Consider the following 18,234-nt stretch of genomic DNA (forward strand, 5'->3'; position numbering starts at 1 on the left):
TACACACAGTTAGGGCTGTGTGCATGCCCATAAATACCTGAGAAGGCCATAAGTTCTCACCTCTGGTTAAACTTGAGACTTTCAGTAAACAGAAAGTGAAGGCTAAGGTGGAGTTGTAAACTGCCTAGCTGACAGCTGAATGTGTATCCAAACATGTACACAAGGGCCTGGAAGATTTAGTTCCATGCATCTAAGGAAATCTCTGTCTGCTCATTGACTGACTACTACGCTAACTAGCAGAGACTTCAGTGGCCCCACTCAACAAAGAATACAGACTGCACATATTAGTTCAGAAAAGCCACTAAATAATCGATAAGAACAATAGCAAATCCACAGGTGTGTGTGTATGTCCGTGTGAGAATCTGATTGCCAGAGTTGACTCATTAAATTATGTAAATACCCAGTTTTCAACAAAGAATTTACAAGACATGCAAAGAAACAAAAGTCTGACCCATACATAGGACAAAAAAAACCACAGTTAAAAGAAACTGTTACTGAGGAAATTCTGACATGAGATTTACTAGAGAAAGACCTTTAATCAACTCTTTAAAACATGCTCAAAGAGTTAAAGGAAACCATGAGCAAAGAACTACTGGCAACCTTGAGAATAATATCTCACCATGTACAGACTGTCAACAAAGAGGTAGAAATTGTAAACAGGAACAAAATAGAAATTCTAGAGTCAAAAGTATAATAACTGAAATGAAAAGAGACTGAACAGCAGGTCTGAGCAAGGAGGAAAAAAGAGCCAGTGAAAATGAAGAATAAAGAATCAGCAAACTTGAGATGATCCAGTCTGAGGAATAGAATGAAGAAAAATGATCAGAGCTTCAGAGACTTGTGAGAAACCAATATGTACCAACATATGCATAATGAGTCCCCGAGTAGAAGGGAGAAAGGCTCAGAAAGAACATTTGAAAAAATAATGGCCAAAAGCTTTCCCCACACTAAAACGTTAATGAAAACCATTAATTTACACATCTCAGAAGCTCAACGAGCTCCAAGTAGGATAAACTCAAAAGCAATCCATACATGGAGACATTACAATAAAACTGATGAAAGATAAAGACAGAGAATCTCGAAAGCATTATGTACAAGGGAGCCTCAATAAGATTAACATCTTGGTTCTTATTATAAACCGTGGGGCCAGAAGGCAGTGGGATGGATGGCATATTTAAAGTGCAGAAAGAAAGACTTTAACCAAGAATTCTGTATTCAGCAAAATTGCACTTTAAAAATGAAGGGAAAATTAAGACATTCCAGATAAACTCAGAGACTTCACTTGCAGACCTAGACTACATGAAAAACAAAGGGAGTCTTCCAGGCTAAATGCAAGGACACTTGAGAATAACTCAAAATCTCATGAAAAAATAAAAGGTACAGTAAAGGTAACTACATAGGTCAACAGGTATGACAGTATATATTTTTGTTTGTAACCTTTTTTGTCATTTCAGATTTAAAAGACAACTGCATAAAACAATAATTGTAAATCTGTGTTGATGGGCATACAATGAATAAAGATGTAATTTTTGTGACAATAACAGCACCAAGAAGGAGGGCAGAGATGGAGTACAAATTCTACATAGGAGCAAAATGGGTATAGTATTGTAATGAAGTTGGTATTAATCCAAATTAGATGATTATAAATCAACTGTTATTTGTAATCCCCAGGGCAACCACTAAAGGAAATAACAAAAATATAGCAAAAGAAATGACAGGGAAAAAAATGGTAGACTAGAAAATAACTAACACAAAAGAAGGTAATGGAGGAACAGAGACATAAAAAAGACATAAGTTATATAGAAAACAAACAGAAAAATGGCAGACATAAATTGTACCTCACCAGTAATTCTATTAAATAATGGGCTTGGGAAGAATGTGGAGTGACTGTCAATGGGCACAGGATTTCTTTCTGGGATAATAAAAGTGTTCTGTAATTAAGTAGTGGTGATGGTTGCACACCTTTGTGAATATACTAAAATCCACTGAATTATACATTTTAAAAAAGTGAATGGAGGTGAGTTTGGATTGAGTGTTATGATAATAGTAAGGGGAACAGAATGTTGAGTCTAAAGGGAGGGAATGTGGCATCGACTTTTAATAGTGTGTGGAGCAGAATGTTTAGTCTAGTTAAGAGTAGAGTAGAATGTAGATTCTAGCAGAAGAAAAAGAATCAGTCTATTGTGTCTACTGTTAATAAGTAAACAGAGCTGAATGTGTTGTCAGGTGCTAACAGTGAACAGAGCAGAATTGATTTCAAAAGTTTATAGTGAATGCAACAGAATGTGAGGTCTAGTGTTAATAGTGTAAAGAGAAGGCAGTTAAGTTTTGTCTTAAGGGTGAATGGAGGTACTAGGATTGATGGTGAATGAAACAGAACATCTTGTCTTACATTAAATGTTAGTGGAACAGTCAAGGTCATGAAAAACAAAGTACAGTGGGGAGGCTACACTAGATTAAAAGAGACAAAACAGAGAAATCATATGCAATATGAATCTTGATCGGATCCTACTCTGGATTCCCGTACCATAACTGTAAAAGACAGTTTTTTTTTCCGACAAATGGGAAAATTTAAATATGAACTGCATATTAGATATTATTTAATTAATATCACTTTTTAGATGTGGTAACGTCATCGTGGTCTTTATTCCTTTTTCAGAGGTGGAGTATCATGAAGTCTGTATCCTTCAGCAATAATTGCATATATTTATATCTGGCTATCTATCTATCTGTCTATCTATATCTATCAAATATGGCAAAATGGTAGCAACCTAGGTGAAGGGTATTTGGGTGTTTATTAGATATTCTTTCAACCTTTCTGTATCAAAATAAAAATGAATGGAACAGGATGGCAAGTGCAGTATTAATTGGAAATGGTTTAGAAATAGCTATGTTTAGTATAGAGAGTGAAGTAAAATATGTTAAGAGAAAATGGAGCAGAATGCTGAGTCTAGTTTCTAGTGAATGGAAAATAATGTGGGTCAAATAATAATAGTGAATGTAGTAGAATTCAGTGTCTAGCATTAAAAGCAAATAAAGGGGAATGAGGTACCAAGCATTAATAGCAAGAGGAATAGAATGTTGTGCCTTAAATATTAGTGAATGGAAAAGTATGTTGTCTCTGGCATTAATAGTAAAGAGAGCAGAATATTATGTCTAGTGTTAAAATCAAATATAACAGACGAGACCTAGGAATAAAATGTTACATTTATTGTAAGGATGACTGGATGAGAAGTAGTGTCTAGTATTAGTAATGAGTGAAATGAAATGCCGTGGCTGGTGTTAGAAGTGAATGGAACAGAATGATGTGTCTAGTTACAGTATAATCGTGAACGAAGCAGGGTGTGGGACCTGATTAGTGAATAAGGCTGTATCTAGCATTAATGATGAAAGGAGCAGAATATGGTTCAAGAGTTGATAGTGAAGCTAGCATTGAAAGTGACAGAATCAGGAGAGAACCAGCAAGATGATGGTGGAGTAAGTAGCTCCTAGAGTCAGCTCCTGCTACAGGGCAGTTAGCAAACACCCAGAGCTCTCTGGAGCTAGCTGAAGCACCTGTTTGGGGGCTCCAGGAGACCAGAAGAGCATCCTGCAATGTCCTTGAAGGAGTAGAAGAAGACTGTCCATCTGCAGAGAAGACTTGTAAGTAGAGCGCTCCATGCCCCTGAGGCTGGTGCCCATCCTCCACGGGAGGCACAAGTCACCACCAGAGCAGTTCCATGGCTGGAATTAAAAGCTCCACTTCCCCAAAATGGGAGAGGAAGAGACAGTTGGGCACCAATTTCAGCTACTGATGAGTAAATTCAGTGGCCTGCAGTAGGATCCTGAGAACAGCTAAGGTTTGAGCCTGTTCAAGTCAGAAAGAGGCTGGGAGCCACCATTTTAACTTTGTGCCTGGGACAAGGGGAAGTGGGGCGGACTGAAAATCCCAGGGCTGGTGGGGACTGACTTCTTTCCATCCAGATCAGATTGCAGCTCTATCTTAGGCCCCATTGCCACCTCCAGCAGGGAGGAAGTTGCGGGGACCTGCGCCAGCATCTCTAGGAAATTACCAGCCTGGTCAGGGAGGCCAGTGATTGTCCTATTCTGGCGGTATGAGCCGACCCAGGGGCTATTCTGTGGCTGGCGTTGGAGGTTCCATTTCCCAGAAACAGGGGAGGAGTAGATGGTTGGCTGCTGATTTCGGCTACTGATTAGTAGACTCAGCTAGCTAAGAGATACCCCTGGGAACAGTTGGGGTGAGAACCAGCCCAAGTCAGATAGAGGCCAGTCGCTGCCATTCTGACTCTGCCCCCCAGCCTGAGGGGATGCCAGACTGACTGAAACTCTCAGTGTCAGCAAGAACCAGTTTCTTTCATGCAGATCAGCCTGCAGCCCTAGCCTAGGCTTCAGCCCCGCCTCTGGTGGGGAGGAGCCCAAGGAGTCCTGCACCAGCCTATACAGGTAACTGCAGGTAACTTTGGCTGGCATAGACTGAAAATCAGAAGTCTACCAGGGCAACTGCGGTTATATTGGACCCACACTGCCTAGATTGCTACCCACATCTGCAGCTCCATTCCCACCCCAGGCAGAGTAGAAACGGATGTGAAGCTTCATCAGTCTCTCTCCACAACTACTAAGCCTGCACTTGGGTTATTCCACATAGCTGTGACTCTGTCCCTACCCCTGGCAAAGGAGAAAGTTAGAAGAAGCTTCACTGGTCACTGACTCAATGAGGGCAGCTTGAGCCTCCACAGTTTATAGCACCAACTATATGCTTGGCTCCTACTGCACAACCAGCAAGGGAAAAAGGGTAGGAAGCCCCAAACTAAAGAGAAAAACTGTACCCAGAATAAATACTCTAGTAAGCCAGATGCAAAGACACCAATAAAAAATTACAATGCACACCAAGAAACAGGAAGCTATGGCCCAGCTAAAGGAACAAGATAAGCCTCCAGTTAACATAAAGGAGTTGAGACAACTAATTATAGATGTTCAGACAAACCTCTTTAATAAATTCAATGAGATGGCTAAAGAGATTAAGGATATTAAGAAGACATTGGATGAGCACAAAGAAGAATTTGAAAGCATACATAGAAAAATAGCAGCTCTTGTGGGAATGAAAGGTACAATCAATGAAATTAAAAAAAACATTGGAATCATATAGTAGCAGATTTGAGGAGGCAGAAGAAAGGATGGGTGAACTTGAAGAAATGGCCTCTGAAAGTGAACATACAAAAGAACAGATGAAGAAAAGAATGGGAAAAATTAAACAAGGTCTCAGGGAACTAAATGACAGCAAAAGGCATGCAAACATACATGACATGGGTGTCCCAGAAGGAGAAGAGAAGGGAAAAGGGGCAGAAGGAATATTTGAAGAAATAATGGTAGAAAATTTCCCAGCCCTACTGAAGGACATAGATATCCATGTCCAAGAAGCACATCATACTCCCATCTGAAAAAATCCAAATAGACCAACTCCAAGACACATACTCACCAGAATAGGCCAAAGACAAATAGAGAATTCTGAGAGCAGCAAGAGAAAAGCAGTGCATAACAAATAAGGGATATCCAATAAGATTAAGTGCTAATTTCTTACCAGAAACCATAGAGGCAAGAAGACAGTGGTCTGATATATTTAAGATATTACAAGAGAAAAACTTCCAGCCAAAAATCTTATATCCAGCAAGACTGTCTGTCAAAAATGTGGGTGAAATTAGAATATTTACAGATAAACAGAAACTGAGAGAATTTCTAAGCAAGAGACCAGATATTCAGGAAATACTAAAGGGTGTGCTAGAGCCTGAAAAGAAAAGACAGGAAAGAGGGACTGGAGGAGGATCTAGAAATGAAGATTATATCAATAAAAGTAACTGAAAGTGTCAAAAGAGTGGTGAAAATAAAATATGACAGATTAAGCTCAAGTAGTCAGGAATAAACTTAACCAAAGATGTAAAGCACTTGTATTCAGAAAACTGCAACTCAATGTTAAAACAAATAAAAAAAGCCCTAAATAACTGGAAGAACATTCCATGCTCATGGATTGGAAGACTAAATATCATCAAGATGTCAATTCTACTCAAATTGATAACACCGATTTAATGCAATCCTGATAAAAATTCCACCAGCATTAAATAAAAATATTGAAAACACGATCACTAAATTTATTTGGAAGGATAAGGAGTCCTGAATAGCCAGAAACATCATAAAAAGGAAAAGTGAACCCTCACCTCCAGACTTTAAATCATAATACCTACCTATAGTGGTAAAAACAGCATGGTATTAGCCTAAAGACAGACACAATAGACTAATGGAACCAAATTTATGGTTCAGAAACAGACCCTCACAGGTATGGTCAAGTGATTTTTGACTAGCTTGTCAAACTCACACAGCTTGGGCAGAACAATCCATTCAACAAAAGATGCTGAAAGAATTGGACATCCATAGCTGAAAGAAGGAAAGAGGACCCCTATCTCATATCTTATCCAAAAATTAACTCAAAATGGATCAAAAAACTAAAACTAAAAGCAAGAACCATAAAATTCTAGAAGAAATTGGAGGAACATATCTTCAACCCCTGGTGGTGGGTGGTAGATTCTTAAAGGAAATAAGCAAAGGACTGAGTGGACTACTGATGTTTAATATATGTAGAAGTTTTAATTAGCTTTACTGTAAAGGTATGGAAATGTGTAGAGTGGATGGTAACACAGAAAAATGAACAAACAAAAGAACAGATGAAGAAAAGAACAGAAAAAATTGAACAGGTTCTCAGAGAACTAAATGACAGCAAAAGCCATGCAAATATATGTGTCACGGGTGTCCCAGAAGGAGAAGAGAAGGGAAAAGGGGCAGAAGGACTATTTGAAGAAATAATGGTAGAAAATTTCCCAGCCCAATTGAAGAACATAGATATCCATGTCCAAGAAACACAACGTACTTCCATCCGAAAAAATCCAAATAGACCAAGTCCAAGACTCCAAGTGAGTAACAGCTAGTTTATAAATGGGGATATGACTGAAAATGGTAGTCTAGTTATGTAAATGACAATTGACAGAATGCTAGAGAATAATCTAGGAAATGGATAGCACAGTAAACCAAGAGGTGGATGAGAATTGTGGTTGATGGTACAGATGCAAGAGGGTCCTTTGTTAGCTAGAACAAATATATATCACTATTGCAGGGTGTTGGGAATGTGGAAAAGCATGGGAAAAATACAGCTGGAGTGACCTATGGGTGGTGGCTAGTAGTAATAATATAATATTCTTGCATCTATGTGAAAGATGTACTATGTTGATATTGAGGTAGTATGGAAAATGTGAGCCAAATGTACACTATGGACATGGTAACAATCAGATGATATTTTATCTATAGCAAATGACACACCACATTGTGGTATGTTGATGAAGGGGTGTTGTTTGGGAATTCTGCACATGTACATGATTGTTTTATAAGTTTACAACTTCTGTCATAAAAAATATATTTAAAAAATAATAATAGGGGGAAACGGACTTTGGCCCAGTGGTTAGGGCGTCCGTCTACCATATGGGAGGTCCGCGGTTCAAACCCCGGGCCTCCTTGACCGGTGTGGAGCTGGCCATGCGCAGTGCTGATGCGCGCAAGGAGTGCCGTGCCACGCAAGGGTGTCCCCTGCGTGGGGGAGCCCCATGCGCAAGGAGTGCGCCCGTGAGGAAAAGCCGCCCAGCGTGAAAAGAAAGAGCAGCCTGCCCAGGAATGGCGCCGCCCACACTTCCCGTGCCGCTGACGACAACAGAAGCGGACAAAGAAACAAGACGCAGCAAATAGACACCAAGAACAGACAACCAGGGGAAGGGGGGAAATTAAATAAATAAATAAATCTTTAAAAAATAATAATAATAATAGGGTGGGTTGGGGGAAAAACACCAAATGTAAGATAAGGACTATGATTAGTAGTACGATTTTGAAAATATTCTTTTATAATTTGTAACAAACGTCTCATGACAATGCAAGGTGTTGGTGAAGGGTTGATGTATGAGACCCCTGTATAATGTTATTCATGTTTACTTTGTAAGTTCACAACTTTTACTATACACTTAATTGTTCATATATGTTCATATATAAATGATAAAAGGATAATAATAGGATTGATTAGGGGAAAAATACTTTGTTTAGTAGTAATATTTTGACAATGCTCTAATTATTAGTTAAAAAGGTTTAAAAACAATGCAAGTTATTGGTGGTAGGGTGAGATGTTATATATGTTTGATGTTATATATATTTATTTTGTAAGTTTCACAACTATTATACACTTGTTTAAGTATGTTTATGTATGAGTGATATATTTCAATAAATTTTAAAAAACTGAAAGAATCAGATGGAGGTATGTGCAGAAAAGGATAAAGATAGCAGGCAGGAGGCTGCTCTTTTTTGTAAGGGCCTTCTTGCTGGCATCCAGGAACTTGGATTTTGGGAGGTGTTTCCACCCTTCCCTAACTAATAACGTGTCACTCACTGTGCCTAAACTGTGTAAACAATATGGTTTATGCTGAATATCTGCTTGCCTTCAAGGAGTCTGGAGTTTTGGTCCATGCTAAGGAGAAGATGCCTATGTGACCAGCCCCAGTAAAAACCCCGGGTGCTGAGTCTCTAATGGGTTTTCCTTGGCTGGAACATCACACTTATCTGGCTGCATTTTCATTGATGGGGTAAGACTGTATGACTCCTTTATGACCCCTCATGGGGGTGCCCTGTATGACCCCCTCATGGGGGTTGGAAGAACAAGGAAGCCTGAACATGGATTCTTTCGGTCTCTGCTGTTTCTTTTCCCCTTATGATCTATTGTATATCCTTAATATGTCACTGTAATGAATCTTTACTATAAGTACAACCATATGCTGAGTTCCATGAGCCCCTTTAGTGAGCCTCCAACCATGGGGATGGATTGGAGTCCTCTAACACAAGGCATCAACCATTAATGGTGAAGGGAGCAAGACTGTAGCTAACATTAGAAATGAAAAGAAGATATGGTCAATTAATTTTTGACAAGTCTATCAAATCCACCCAGCTCAGGCAGAACAGTCTGTTCAACAAAATAATATTGGGAGAACTGGATATCCATAGCCTAAAGAAAGAAAGAGGACCCCTCTCTCACACATTATACAAAAATTAACTTAAAATGGATCAAAGACCTAAATATAAAAGCAAGAACCATAAAGCTCCTAGAAGAAAATGTAGGAAAACATCTTCAAGACCTGGTGGTAGCTGGTGGGTTCTTAAGCCTTACATTGAAAGCATGAGCCATGAAAGAAAACATGGATAAATGGGACCTCCTCAAGCTTAAACACTTTTGTGATTCAAAGGACTTCATCAAGAAGGTGAAAAGGCAGCCCACTCATTGGAAGTAAATATTTGGAAACCACATATTCAATAAAGGTTTGATTTCCATTCTATATACAGAGATCATACAACTCAACAGTAAAATGGGGAAGTGGAGTTGGCCCAATGGATAGGGCATCTGTCTACCACATGGGAGGTCTAGGGTTCAAATCCAGAGCCTCCTGACCTGTGTGATGAGCTGACCCATGCACAGTGCTGATGCGCGCAAGGAGTGCCCTGCCATGCAGGGGTGTCCCCCGTGTAGGTGAACCCCATGCACAAGGAGTGCGCCCTGTAAGGAGAGCCGCCCAGTGCAAAAGAAAGTGCAGCCTGCCCAGGAGTGGTGCTGTTTAAACGGAGAGCTGACACAGCAAGATGACGCAACAAAATGCGACACAGATTCCGGGTGCCACTGACAAGAATACAAGGAAACACAGAAGAACACACAGTGAATGGACAAAGAGAGCAGACAACTGGGGTGGGGAGGAAGGAGAAGGGGAGAGAAATAAATAAAAAATAAATCTTTAAAAAAACAAAACAAAACAGTAAAAGGGCAAGCAATCCAATCTAAAAATGGGCAAAAGATTTAAATAGGTATTTCTCTAAAGAGGAAATACAAATGGCCAAAAAGCAGATAAAAAAATGTTCCATATCACTAGCTACTAGGGAAATGCTAATCAAAATGACAATGAGATATCATCTCACACGGCACAGAATGGCCATTATTTAAAAAAACAGAAAACAATAAGTGCTGGAGAGGGTGCGGAGAAATAGGAACACTCCTTCACTGTTGGGATTGTGAAATGATGACACCTTTGTGGAGGACAGTTTGGCGGTTCCTCAGGAAGCTAAATATAGAACTACCATATGATCTAGCAATTCCTCTACTAGGAATATATCCAGAAGAACTGAAAAAGGTGACACAAACAGGCACCAATGCACACCAATGTTCATAGCAGCATTATTCACAATTATCAAAAGATGGAAACAACCTAAGTGTCCATCAACCAATGAATGGATAAGTAAAATGTGATATATACATATGAAGGAATATTATGCTGCAGTAAGAAGAAATGAAATTGGGACACATATGATAACATGGATGAATCTTGAAGACATGATGCTAAGTAAGATAAGCCAGACACAAAAGAAAAAATATTGCATGCTCTCATTAATATGAACTAAATATGAAGAATAAACACATGGAGTTAGAACATAGAGTATAGGTTTTTAGGAGATAGGAGGAGGGCTGAGATGGACTACTGATGCTTAATGTATGTAGAAATTTTAATTAACTTTACTGTAAAAGTTTGGAAATGGATGGAGTTAATGGTAATATATTACAGTGAACAATAGCTGGTTTATAAATGGCAATGTGGCTGGAAAGGGTAGTCTAGGATGCAAATGCCAGTTGATAGAAAGTAAAGAATAATCTAGGGACTGAATAACACAATGAACCCAGAGGTGGATGAGAATTGTGGTTGATGATACAGATACAAGAGTGTCCTTCTGTGAGCTGGAGCAGATGTATCACTATTACAGGGTGCTGGGAATGTGGAGAAGCATGGGAAAAATACAATTGGTGTGACCTATGGACTGTGTTTAACAGTAATACTGTAAGACTCATGCATCTATGCCAACGATGTACTGTTTTGATAATGGGGGAGTATGGAAAAAGTGTGCCAAATGTATGCTATGGACCATGGTTGGTGGTAACAGTCTGATGGTATTATTTCATAATCTGTATCAAATGTTCCACCATGGTGTGGTGTGTTGATGAAGGGGTGATGTATGGGAATTCTATACATATGCATGATTATTTTGAAGTTCACAACCTCTGTAATAAAAATGTTTAAAAAATAATAATGGGGTGGGTTGGGGGAGAAATGCAGCAGGTGTGGAATGTGGACTATGGTTGGTAGTGGGATTTTGACAATGTTCTTTCCTACTTTGTAGCAAGTGTTTTGCAGCAGTGCAAGATGTTGGTTGTGGGTTGATATGTGGGACCCTGTGTGATATGCATGTTTGTTTTGTGGGTTCACAACTTTTACTATATACTTATTGTTTATGTATGTTCATGGATGAATGTTATACTGCAATAAAAAATATAAGAAGCAAAAAAACATGAAAGGAAGAAAATGTACAATTGAATGTTAACAGTAAATGAAGCAGAATGTGCATCTACTATTGGTAGAGAATGGAGCAGAATGTGGTGTTTGGAAGCCTGTGGAGAACATAATGTTAAGCTTGGTGGAAGGTTTGATAACACAGAATGCTGGACCCTGCAAAGTGTAGATAAATAATGGCTAATTCTTGTGCTCCTCTTACCCCAGACAGGGTGGGGAGATGGGTGCCTTCCTTTCTGTCCAGTGCTCTGTGTTCTTGGGTGGTGGAACTTACCTTGGGCAGAGATGCTCGAGAGCCAGAGCTCTGGGTGGTCATGGTGAGCACAGTGGTGATGCCCAGGCCCACGCGGGCTGGTGCAGCATCCATGTTGATCCAGAAGGAAATCCAGGAGAGGATGACAATGAGCAGGCTGGGAATATACATCTGGATCAGGTAGTAGCCCATCTGTCGCTCCAGGTGGAAACGGGCCTCAATGCAGGTAAATTTACCTGCAAGAAATTACAATTAGATGGTGAAGTAGCCTTGTGGATGGAAACAAGGGCTTTGAGTTCAGGACAACCGTGGCTCAAGTCCAGTTCAGCTTCATGCTAGCTGTGTTTTGTACTGCTCTGTATCTCATTTTCCTTATCTATGTTAAACTGGGGATAAAAATAACATCTACCTCATGTGGCTACTGTGAGATGATGCTTAGAAAGCACTTAGCAACATACCTCACACAGAATAAATGCTCAGGAATGTTAGTTGATACCATAATCATCATCACCATCACTATTATGTTGACAAGAGTGGGCCTAAATGGACCTTTACTCTTCTGGCAGTTATCATCCCAAAGCCTAATTTGATTCTTGAAAAACTGTTCTTTTTTTCCTTCTTTCTTCATATAAGGATGTCCCCATTACCCACAGGGAAAAGTTCAAACTCCTTAGTCTGCCCTTCACACTTGAGCTCTAAACTATCTTTCCATCCTCTTATCCCTTCTTTTTCCATTCTAATCATGACCTCCTACACACCATCTCACCAAACTGTGTCCCTTGCCCTTTCACGCTTCTGAGCTTTTGGTCCTACTAATCCCTGTGCCTGGAATGCCCTTATTTCTTCCCACAACCAGCCAAAGAAATCCTCCTCCTCCATGGGTGTTTAGATGTGAAATCTCCCCCAGGCGGATGGCCTCTTTTTCTTTGTTCATGTGACCCTCAGAGCCTTTGAAGAATAACACAGTGAAAGCTTGGCAAGTTGGTCTCTTACTTTCCTTCCCTCCCTCCCTCCTCCTTCCTCTGTCCTCCTTCTCTCCTATCTAGATGCACTTGATTGTGAGCATCTTGTCTCCCCGCGCATCTGTGAATCCCTGTCCACTATGCTTCATCCTGTCCACTGGAACAGTTACTAGGGGATTTCCTAGTGCTCCCTGAATTATAAAGGCCAGGTGGGCAGCGGCTGGTCTTTCTTTTCTCCGTGTGTACCATGGGGCCTGGCAGAGAGCTCAGCTCTTACGAAATATGAATGGTGAAGAGCAAATGACATAATAAAGGAGGAATCGCTGCGTAAACAATAACAGGTGGTGCTATGTGAAGGTCGGTGGTGATTATTTGATTGAGGTGGAGCTATTACTCTCATGGCTGCTAATGGAAGTACCACTATTTCTCTGTGTCACAGCTTGTCCCAGGGATGAGGAGAGTAACTTTGGAGGTCTGAGACATCTCTTAGGTCACCCAGAAAGGGAAAGCTATTTCAGACAGACCAGAGCCCAGGCTGCCTGACCTTTCCCTGGCTCTTCTATTTCCATCAGCGCCTACAATGGTTTCTCTCAATCCCTTTCCCTCACCTCCTCCTCTCCTTGGCGCCTATCACCAATATAGTTCATGCCTCTACTCACACAACTAGGTGTAGACTTCCGCTTCCTTCCCAACTGGCATAACAGTCAACTGACTTCCACAGTGCTTCCATGAGCTCTTGCCCAGCCTGAGACAGGGTATTCAAAGCTTATCTTGATTAGTCCCAGGTAATTCAAGTATTAAATCACCCAGCAAATACTATGCAAGCCTTGGAAAAGAGAGTGTTGAGTTAAACAATTGTGGTTTCCCCAAATTGTAGCTTAGAGTCTAGCAGATTCTTTCCAACTTTACTAGTTGCTAATCTTCAGTGCTGCCTCTCAGCAACATTTTGCTGAAGTCTAATGTGAACATTCTCTTCTCCATTTTTGCCCTTACAGAAATGCCAGTTTCTCTTTGGCAGAGACTGCTAGGTGGCCTCCCAATATCGGTTCTTCCTTTCTGCCTTTAAGAACCCTGCTTTAGTCCTATTGGGCATATTGCTACCTAGAATAAAACCTATAACTTCCCATCTACCCTTATAATTAGTTATGACCTAAGCTTAAGTTACTCACCCCAGGACTCACAGGAGAAAGTATCAGAGCCACGTTTTAGTTTCTCTGAACCGCTAGGTAGTAAATACAAAGCTGTGCTCATCATGGGTACTTCATAAGATCTGTTGAATCCTTGATTGAATGAATGTTAGAAGTGGCCTCTGGCCCTGTTTTGCAGGGATCTGAGTTGTACCTACCTGTGTTGTAGTGCTTGGTGCAGTATCTCAAGTCCTTCTCCTCCTTGAGGATAAACTGGGGGAGAGTTAGTCCATCTGCCACCTGCACAGCTCCCTGCTCCTGCCACTCAAAGATGAGGTCATTCATGGTGTATCCGACTGGGATAAGATCAGTAGAAGGAGTAATCAGTACCCTGAGCACTTAGGTAAGCATATTGGTTAGGGTTAGGGACTCAGGGGAAATCATGGAATCATGTTGCTCCCCTTGTCCCTTCCCAAATGAGATGAGAACTGCTTTAATTGCTTAACTTATCCTGTTCCCCCCACCTGCTTCCTCCATGCTCAAATGCACTTGACACCAGCTCTTTTTGCTTGCACATCATCCACGAGAGCCTCCTCTTTTGCTTACAGCAGGTTTTTCTCTGGGGAACTACTCTGTTATGTGCTAGCTCGGTGAGAGTAACAGCTGGAGGTCAAGGTGTGGGATAGTGACTCAAGCTAGGCCAGTCAGACTCTCTTCCCTAGGACTTTGCCCTTTGAGTGAAGTGACAGGAGGTTCAGGATTGGTTTCTGCGATTCTCCTTAGAGATGATGCTCCAAGGAAATGGTCCATTACTGTTCCTGCTGCTTAAAGCTCCTCCCCTCGTTCCTGTCCTTTAGCTTTTCCTCTCGGTTCCCTAAGTAAGCCCTAGGTCCTTCCATTTAATTCCATTTTCAAGTTAGATTGATTTCAGTGTTTGTCATAAAAAAATTCAGCTACCCATCTGTTAAAATCTCAGTGTTCATGTGATCTCTATAAACCTTCTCAATACTCTCTCTCCTTCCTAACCAGGAAAAAGCATACCTTCTGCCAAGAGACCACTTGCTGCCCTAGTTTGAGTTCTTTGTGCAGTTGTATGTCTCTCCGGCTAAGGTGATCATCTCTATGAGTACAAGGACCATGACTTATCCAAGCTATTTCTTATAAGATATTGTGAGGACATTCAAAGGACCATGAACAGTGCTTCTTTGGAGAATGCCGCAAGCTTCCCAGCTTGGGCCTCAGTTTGACAAAGCAAGGGGAGTTACATTTCTAATGCATTAAAGCAAAGTCCCTCATCTAATATTTTGGGCTATTACAGTAATCCCCTGGGGTCCAGCAGTTAGGAACAGCTGAGTGGGAATTCATCCCAGTCCTGTGGGTTAATGGGAACCTGGATCTTTCTAGAGGCCTGGTGCAGGGGACTCACAGCTTTCAAGTTGCATGATACATGTCTGGACGTCCATGGGGAAATTCTTCAAGTCCATGGGGCAGGCCAATGTCAGAGTGATTCTGGGAAGAGAAGGGAGTTGAGTAATACTAGATCCACAAACCAGGGAGTCTGTCTGCATTCTAATTACTGTCAGAATTAGAAAATCAATTGTCCAGGAGAGGTCAAAAGATTGGGGAACAAATATTTATTGAATATCTATCTATCTATCTATCTATCTATCTATCTATCTATATATAGAATATATACATATATATATATTTCCATGTTTAGGATATGGAATGGAGGCTCAGAGAGGTAAAGTAAGTTGCCTAAGGTCACGAAAGGTCCACGGAATTTCTGGTTTCTTTGGAGTCTGGCTACTAGAGACCTGTCTTTGTGAGTTCCTGAAGGCCTGGAGCTCCCCAGGCCAGCTCTTCTACAGAGTCCTCAGGTAGGGCCAGAGCCTGAATGTTCGGTTGAGCAGAACCAGGCCTCAGGCATCCCCACGTGCCCCTGCAGCAATTCGGCAAGGGCTTCTTGGCTGCCTCCCTTCACAAACTGGGCTCATCAAAAGCTATCTCAAAGGGGGTCCCTGCCTCTTTGAGTATGCAAACACAGCTGATTCACATCTGTGGGCTCAAAGCCTGGGTCATTTGGGAAGTTGTAGGTGCCCCAGGCTTCTGGGCTGGCTGTTTATTTTGGATTGTTCAACTCTTGCAGAGGCCACAGTCTCAGAACCAAAGGAAGCCTCCTTAACAGAATTCAATGCCTGCTGCTCAGGCCGGGAGCCAGGTTTCAGCTTGAAGGGATTTACCAACATCCAAGTGCCTATTTCAGAGAATGGAGAAGAAAGGCTCTCAGAGTCACAAACTCTCAGAGCCCAGAGAACATTCAGACGGCTCCCTCACTTGACAGGTGAGGAAACGGGGGTGTGATGAGGGATAAGTAGGGACTTGCCTAAAGTCACACAGTAGGTTGACAGATCAGTGGGGATCAAAACCATGTCTTTTGGCCTTTGGATTCTGACTGCCAAGGGGGCTGGCTCACGTGCTTGCTGGCTGGCTCTCCAGCACTGCTATCTGGAAAAGCCAGCCCCTATGCCCTAAGGGGCGCCGAGCTGCTGGCACCTTGGCTGCACATGATGAGGCATGCGACCCTCCAGCTCTGGATTTGGGCCCCTTTAGCACGAGGAAGAAAGGAAGGGAGGGGGAGGGCATAGAGGAGGGGAAGCATGAAGGGAAAGTGAACGCAGTTGAGTTTCTGAAGATAAAAGCTCCAAAGTGGGGCATCTGTCACACCAGGTTAATTTCCTGAAGCTGAATGACCTTGGGAACGTCACTTTCTGCTGATTTGTCCTTCTGTCATGCTGCACTGGGGTTTAGCGTCCTGGAGATATGAAACTAGTTTGGCAGCAGCAAAATCCAAGCAGGGTGACCCCCCCTTCCCCGGCCAGCCAGGGCCTTGGTGAATGTTTCCTGAGCCCATCCCCATCCCCAACACCCTTCATTCTTCAGGTGCACTGACGGGGGAGGAGGCGGGCTCCAGGGTGAGGAAGGTCGCCACAGTCTGGCTGCTCCACATCAGCCTGTCCGCGGTGCCTCCTCTTCCCTGCCGTGGTCCCTAAGGCTCACCCCCACCCCAGCCTGCTGTCAGGAGAGTACTGACTAAATTTCATCACATCTGAGAGTGAGGACCTGAACAGCCTCTCCCCTGGGCCTGGGTGTCTAAGGCTCATCTCCCAATGGGAAATAAAAGGACTTATTGGGAAGCGGGCTTGGCCCAGTGGTTAGGGCGTCCGTCTACCACATGGGAGGTCTGTGGTTCAAACCCTGGGCCTCCTTGACCTGTGCGGAGCTGGCCCACGCACAGTGCTGATGTGTGCAAGGAGTGCCCTGCCACGCACAGGTGCCGCCCATGTAGGGGAGCCCCACGGGCAAGTAGTACACCCTGTAAGGAGAGCTGCCCAGTGCAAAAAAAAGTCTAGCCTGCCCAGGAATGGCGCCGCCCACACGGAGAGCTGACACAGCAAGATGATGCAATAAAAAGAGACACAGATTCTCATGCCGCTGACACAACAGAAGCAGACAAAGAAGAACATGCAGCAAATAGACACAGAGAACAGATAACTGGGGTGGGGCAAGGAAGGGGAGAGAAATAAATCTTAAAAAAAAAAAAGGATCTATTATTCCCCTGAGAAAGGAGTAGTGGGGGAAGAGGATAATTTTGGTCCCGTGCTCTTTTCTAGTCCTTTGTAATCAAAACATTCATTCGTTCGTTAAACATTTGAGTGCTTATCGAAAGCTGTGCATGGTTCTTTAGGCTCTGAACAGGCATCAGGTCCACACTAACAAGGATTTGAGTCTGGACTCAGCAGCTCACTAGCTCCGGGAACTTCGTTAAGCTAAACTTTCAGATCCTCACTTGTAGCATCGGCAAAAAAGGGCATAATAAAACTGGATCAGGGATGTTAGGAAGCACTCGAAGTAATATATGGGAAGTGCCCAGCCTAGCAGATAAATTCTTAATGAATGGTGGCTGTTATCATTCCATGGGTAAGCCCACTTCTTCACCTCAGGGACACTGTCATTTCCCCCTTGCCACTGGGGAGGACACTGGGAATTAGGTGAGGAGGGGTAGCTAGAGACCCTGAAAGCTTTGCCCCCCAGCAGGAAGGGGGACTCAGCCTTCTAGACTCCTGCAGAGCAAGTATGGGGCATAGAAAGGGTAACGGAAGGGACTGAGCAGCCCTGGCTGGTTACCTGTGGCCAGCACCGTCCACCTGGAAGGCCCGTTTGCTTCCTGAGGTAGCCGTGGTCTTGCAGGCTTTGTGCTTTTGCTCCTGCCGCTGGCCATCGCCTTTGAATTTCCTTTCTTCACCTTATTTTCTTGAAATGCTAGATCACCTTAGGGGCCTAGCTTAAACCCCACCTTCTCCAGGGAGGGTCCCTTGCTACAATGAACCGCTCCCTCCTTGCACTTCCTATAGTATTTATTCTTACTTGCT

At 42.4% G+C, this 18,234-nt stretch overlaps 1 protein-coding gene across 2 annotated transcripts in view; it reads right to left on the bottom strand.

The window, feature by feature from the left end:
* The window catches only part of GLRA1 (glycine receptor alpha 1), a 93,373-nt gene that overhangs the window by 14,424 nt on the left and 60,715 nt on the right, over positions 1-18,234 (bottom strand). For both annotated transcript variants that reach the window (XM_004453452.3, XM_004453451.2), the window contains exons 5-7: positions 15,228-15,310; positions 14,020-14,157; positions 11,734-11,948 (exon numbers count right to left, since the gene is read on the bottom strand). In XM_004453452.3, coding sequence (XP_004453509.1) covers positions 11,734-11,948; positions 14,020-14,157; positions 15,228-15,310 — 436 coding nt within the window. The remainder of the gene's footprint in view (positions 1-11,733; positions 11,949-14,019; positions 14,158-15,227; positions 15,311-18,234) is intronic.

This window comes from Dasypus novemcinctus, unplaced genomic scaffold, assembly GCF_030445035.2.
Source record: "Dasypus novemcinctus isolate mDasNov1 unplaced genomic scaffold, mDasNov1.1.hap2 scaffold_189, whole genome shotgun sequence".
NCBI classification, from domain to species: Eukaryota; Metazoa; Chordata; class Mammalia; order Cingulata; family Dasypodidae; genus Dasypus; species Dasypus novemcinctus.